This window comes from Primulina tabacum, chromosome 4 (genome assembly GCF_025594145.1).
Source record: "Primulina tabacum isolate GXHZ01 chromosome 4, ASM2559414v2, whole genome shotgun sequence".
In the NCBI taxonomy this organism is placed as follows: domain Eukaryota; kingdom Viridiplantae; phylum Streptophyta; class Magnoliopsida; order Lamiales; family Gesneriaceae; genus Primulina; species Primulina tabacum.
Genome location: NC_134553.1, coordinates 2,962,683 through 2,968,427, shown reverse-complemented (window position 1 = coordinate 2,968,427; position 5,745 = coordinate 2,962,683). Strand labels below are relative to the sequence as shown.

General features: G+C 37.9%; 1 protein-coding gene across 1 annotated transcript; it reads right to left on the bottom strand.

The window, feature by feature from the left end:
• Positions 1–612: 612 nt before the first annotated feature.
• On the bottom strand, positions 613–5,506 carry LOC142542420 (uncharacterized). Its single transcript, XM_075649047.1, has 5 exons — positions 5,100–5,506; positions 2,606–2,656; positions 2,046–2,108; positions 1,883–1,951; positions 613–1,213 (listed from the first exon to the last, which is right to left on the bottom strand). The coding sequence occupies exons 1-5, from the start codon at positions 5,436–5,438 to the stop codon at positions 944–946; spliced, it is 792 nt and encodes a 263-aa protein (XP_075505162.1). The 5' UTR covers positions 5,439–5,506; the 3' UTR covers positions 613–943.
• Positions 5,507–5,745: the final 239 nt, after the last annotated feature.

Sequence of the window (5,745 nt, the reverse complement as noted above, 5' to 3'; positions counted from 1 at the left end):
AATTAATATATATAATTTAATTAATAAACAAAAAGGAACTCACCGAATCTGCTTGGCAAACCGAAACAGTGCTCTTGTTCTACCCTTCGAAACTCCCTCCTCTTTGCACGGCAGCGCCGCTCCCGCCTGAGCAAAAAATGAACTTTAACATCTCTGCTGTCCCTCCCTCAACTCTTCAAGCTCGCTGTCCCCCAGAATTTCACTACCCCTCCGGCCATCCAATTATCAGTCGCCGCCATCAGCATACCTTAACACGGACGTGCGAACACATGATTTCCATCCAAATCCATTGACCCAAGCGAGCAAGAGTGCAGAAATAATTGCCGACGAGAATAAATTTATCGTGGGGACCTATGCTAGGGCGCCGCTGGTGTTGTCAAGTGGCAAAGGGTGTAAGTTTAACCGGAGATTTAAATGCCTAATTATAAAATTTAAAATCTAAACTTGAATAATACATTTCGAATTTTTAATCTAGTTCTGGTTGCCAAATAACACGATCGGTTAGGACAACAAATTTTTTGAATATATATATATCATCAGTTCAACCGCGGCAAGAAGATGCATGCGGCTACAAACGGTTGATTTAACGAAGCATCATCTAGAAAGGGAAATAATCTAACACAAACATTTCAATTTCAATCCAAAAAATGTAATGTATAATATACTTGAATCTTACATAATAGAGTTCACATTTTATCTAAACTAGAAACGTTTCCAAAAAGAAACCTAGGCGTTGAAGAAAAGAATATGACTGCATCTAACAGCTAAGGATCCGTTTAATTCCTTCATAACTAAACAAAAAGAATACATCCTAACTACAGGCAGTACTTTTCACGTTGTAACATTTAATTGGCTCTATCAGATGGTCACAGCAGTTTCATTCCAAATCAAGGTTTAGCTCTTGTTTGCTATTGGGATTCTTTGATTATATTTGTTATTTCGTTTATTGATTCCAGCTATCCTCACAAGCAACTCCTAGGTTGCGTTCTTCCTCAAACGGGATGTTCAGGTCAGGAACCAGAAATTTAAGATTAAATGCAGCCATTTCCTTCTGTTTTAGAGTGGAACATTGAAGAATAGTATCACCGTCTAAGAATGGTGCTACCATAGCAGGGACGGAATCAAAAGCTGTTTTCTTTTGCTGAAGTTGAACTGAAATAATTCCCTTAGCTACGGATGTTGTTCCTCTGTCATTAGGGAGTTGCAGTTTAGTCTGTAAAAAAAGATCGATCAAGAGACATGAGTGAAGGGCGAAGGACCAAAAAATTTTATGCTAACCAGCCCTCATTGCTTTCCAGTGATAAAACCTTTTGCAAGATATGATTACCTATAGCATAACCTTAATGTACAACTAGAGATGGCAGAAAAGCATCTGAATTAATTAAAAAAAGAGAGCAAGTGAATGAATAGAATTATCAAAATTGAGACGACCATACCAAAATTGGGAGTTCTAAAGTGACATACAACAAGCATAATAATATTTAAATACCAAAATATGGAAATGACAGAGAAACACAAGGAAATAAGCCTTTCATAAGAGCTACTTATGTCAACTTACACTTCAAATCTTCCACAGATCATAAAAACTGTGTAAAAGACCATCTTGAACCAAATTGGAATCCAAAATGCCAGAGATTTACATGATTTAGTAACCTCCTAACTTTGCAGGCAGATTTTTTTAAAATATGCCTCGCATTAGATATATATTTACGTATATTGAAGTACTTTATCCAAGTATCTTCACGAGAAGACCACTGCCAAAACCTAGGCATATTTCTGAAAAGTCACTTTTTAAAATGTACAAAGTGGAGCGTTGATAAGAAAAAAACCAAATGGAATACGCATAATAATTGGACAAACAAATGAGTTCAGGCAATTGCACCTTCGCCCTCTTCAAGCTTTCATTTGTAGCCCTTTGTTTCTCCAATTTTTGGCGCAAGGATACTATATCCTGAAAAGAAATAGGGTTGTGCTTCAATATTTTTAGTTTTGAATGTGAATAAAAATTTTGTTAGGGCATAAAAGCAACAAAAATAGGTTTGTACTCTTTTCAGCTCTCTTCTTTCTTTAACAAGTAAGTTTTCCTCTTCTTTGAGCTCAACCAATGTCTGCGCATGAACACCATATACAGTAAAATTGTTAGTCAACTCCTGCAGGTCAATGCTGCTTCTTTTGTTATTCACCACTTTCTCAAATACTGAAGAGTATCGCTTTCGCATGGATAATCTATGTATATTTCAGCTTTCAGTCGACATGTAAACTGCCCTTAGACAAAGATATCCCAGTTCCTAAAAGCCGAATCAAGATCCTGACTAATTACACAAGTTAGGCGAGACGTGGTTTTCAGCTCCAGAACTACCAGCACCAACTCAGTTATTTTTGTCAAATTAGAATAATTCACCTTTGTATGTAGCATCATACAGGTATTTCTAGAGTATACGACATCCAAAAAACATAATGGTTGGTAGTCAATGATTTAAAAACTCTGAAACAGTAACTAATGTTTCTTAAGTCTTAGTAACTGTATCAATTATTGAATGTCTCAGCCACCAAAGCATTTTTTGACATAAAATCTAAGCAAACTCAATGAACCAAATAGATTCACCTTCTTCTTTCGTGACAGCTTGGAGGAGGATTTCTCACCGTCGCAATTAGCCTGTAACATAAAACACGATCAGTGCATATTCAGAAGTTTAAATGAAAGAACAATTTAATGTTCCCGTGTATGCACCATGGACGGAAATATAACAAATAACATTCTAGACTTGACTGTTTCTTTAGGTTTTGACAAATTTCTTACCATAAAAGTTTAAACCGAGGAAGTAGAGAGATGGTTGTTTGTTCATGTCCGAGAATTTTTTTGTCTTTATGGCAACTAAAGAAAACAATTAACAGTACTCAATGATAACATAATTCATGAATAAACAGGCTACACAACTCATGTTCCCAAGATATGAACCAAGAATATTTAGAAAAAGATGTCTTAAGCAGATATAGGTAGATTTTGAAAGATGAATTGAATTGCCCTCATTTCTTGATACGAGGAAACTGAATTTGCCCCAAATAAAGTAAAGGGATAAAACAAAGACGTGGAAATGCAAATTAATCAAGGAACCCAAAGTTAGATGAAGACGTTGATTTGGCAATTCATGATCAGCTTACAACGCATAGTTTGGTGACAAAAAATGGACCCTCCGCTCCAACTACAAAGCTAAATCCACACCGTGCACTTTTCCACACGGTTTGCATTAAATCATCTTATAATAATTCTATCATCCGAAAACCTTCATATACGGCCTAATAATCCTTAATTGAACAAAAATCTAGTTTCCTGGACCTCACAAAAAAGAAACATATCAAAGAGGTGAAAATAGAAATAGCCCACCATAATCAACCCCTCTCAAATAATTTAAGAAGTAATATCTTAACCTGTGACAGCGTGGGAAAATCCAAGAAAAACGACGCAATCCATATATCTAAAAGTCAGAACACTGTTCGACTCAAAGTATTTACATTCCATATTGGGAAGTCGTAGAAAGTTAAGAAACACGTGTATCTCCTTGAACGAAACAAAAATTACAAATTGTATACATTATTAAAAGAGTGAATTTCATTTCACCCGATAAAAATATCGAATCATCCTCGTTGACCATATGCTAACAAGAAGTCCTGTTTTCCCTTTTCCGAGCCTGTTACCTGTTACTGTTGGAATAAGTCTTTTTTCATTTCACGTACAGTTGTGCGGTTCCTTGGGTAGTTCGCTTCAAGTTGTGCACAAGTGGCAGCATACGATGGTTCGATGATAAAGACAAGCAGAAACAGAACTAGATATATATATTTATTTGCCAAAAGAAAAAAAAAACACACTTTGGCAAAGGGTTCATGCTTCAGACACATTGGATTTCTCCCCTAATTTAATACTAACGAGACTTGAACTTCTTTAAAGATAAAGTGTTCAACCACTAACAACGCTCCACCAAACAAAACGCAGACCTATGTCGCCATCACCGTTTAAACAGGGCACCATACACCTCATCAATTGACCATAATATCCCCACACTGCAAGCAAAATAATAAATACTATTAAAAAACCAACCTTCCGAAATTTATTCTTTGTTCTGTTTTCTTGGCCAGTAAGTTGAGAAATTATAAATTTAATTGGGTTTATGACACTTGTGAACAAAGTTTGACTTAGGAGGCTTTCATAAATATTTGCCTAATCTACAGCAAAGGGAACAGCTCCAAAATTCACTCGCCCCAACCAAATAAATAAAAATATAAATAATACCGAATCCACAAATTCTTAAATCCACTGTTGTTGGGTATCGAATCAGAGCGAAGCTAGAAACTTTTCCGAAACTGAAATGACGAGAATCTCCTGCCCCAGGGTGATATGTAAAATAAGGCCGCGTGACTACAACTACAAGGCAAGGCGCATATTAATGGAAAGATGGGCGGGATGCTGACTGCTCTGCTCTGCTCAGCTCAGCTCAAAAATTAAAAAATGGAAATGATCCCATTTCTGAGTACCACCATATATTCATTAATCCAAAAATATATAATCATAAAATAGCAAAAAAATATTTACTTGCGATTGAAACAAACAATTACTAATCGGAGAGAAGAATGGGATATTGATATTAATCCATAAATGGAAGTTGTAGGATGGAAGCGTGGAGGGGGGCATTTCGGCAAATCATATGCCGGGATTTTCAGGGGTACACCTGTTGCAGACGAGGGTATTATTGTCATTTCACGAAAGTGACAAAGCAGGTGGAAAACAGAAGACAAAGGTTTGGAATGGCGCTGAATCTGGTTCCTGAGTTAGCGTGGCAGTAAAAATATAAACGACGCTCAGGGGTATTTCCGTCAATTCGCAGTAGATCATGGAATAACAACTGACACGAGAGCTGTATTAGGGAAAAACTCGGAGAGAAGACATCTCCTTCAACGATAGCAGTCCCGCCGCCGACGCGACACAGCCGGCTGCCGGAATTGACTTTCGCCGCAGTGGAAGAACACGCGTACGTAAGAACTTAAACACGAACAGAGGACATGTATGCTGCATATGTGTAAACATTTTTTTTCCGTGTACAAACCTTAGATCTCGCAGAGGTGGATGGTTTAGATGGTCGGCTGGACTCTTCCAGAGAGGTGGCGCCGCAACCTCCCCCACCACATCCACCGCTGTAGGAGGTGGCACCGCTCCATGACAGCGGGGTGGTGGGGCTGGCCCTGGGAGCCTGTTTCTTCGAGGTATTGGTAACGGAAACAGGCTTTGACCTGCGTTGACGCACCGTCCACTCGATCGGGAACGCCGCCGGCTTGAGATTACTTGACGGCGTCAACGACGCATGGTTTAACCGGACCAGGAGCTCCACCACCATGGTGTCGTCGTTCATGGCAGCTTTCACCCACTCGTCGTCACCGGAAATCATGACTGCTTAGAGAGAGAAAACGAAACGGGTAAATGAAACTGGTGGTGGCAAATGTTTTATATGTTTGCGTGCGTGTGTGGTGAAGATGCCTGTTGACAACTCCTTGTGTGGGTTGGCCAAAACACCCTTTATATTCATATTGGAATTGTATCTATACTGGATTATTAAATTTGAGATTTTTAAAATAATTAATTTTTAATATCATACCTGATTTCATAATTATATATAAAAAAATGTTAAAATTTTATTATAAATCACATGCAACTCGACGAATAGAATATTTGTTTCTTAATCATCAAATTATAAG

What these genes read in the sequence shown, in the direction of transcription:
- LOC142542420 (XM_075649047.1), bottom strand. Translation starts at nt 5,438, where the DNA reads ATGATTTCCGGTGACGACGAGTGGGTGAAAGCTGCCATGAACGACGAC. An exon ending in CCACCTCTGCGAGATCTAAG is followed by an intron (nt 2,657 to 5,099) that starts GTTTGTACACGG and finishes TTTATGTTACAG; the next exon opens with GCTAATTGCGACGGTGAGAA. An exon ending in AGCTGTCACGAAAGAAGAAG is followed by an intron (nt 2,109 to 2,605) that starts GTGAATCTATTT and finishes GTTCATGCGCAG; the next exon opens with ACATTGGTTGAGCTCAAAGA.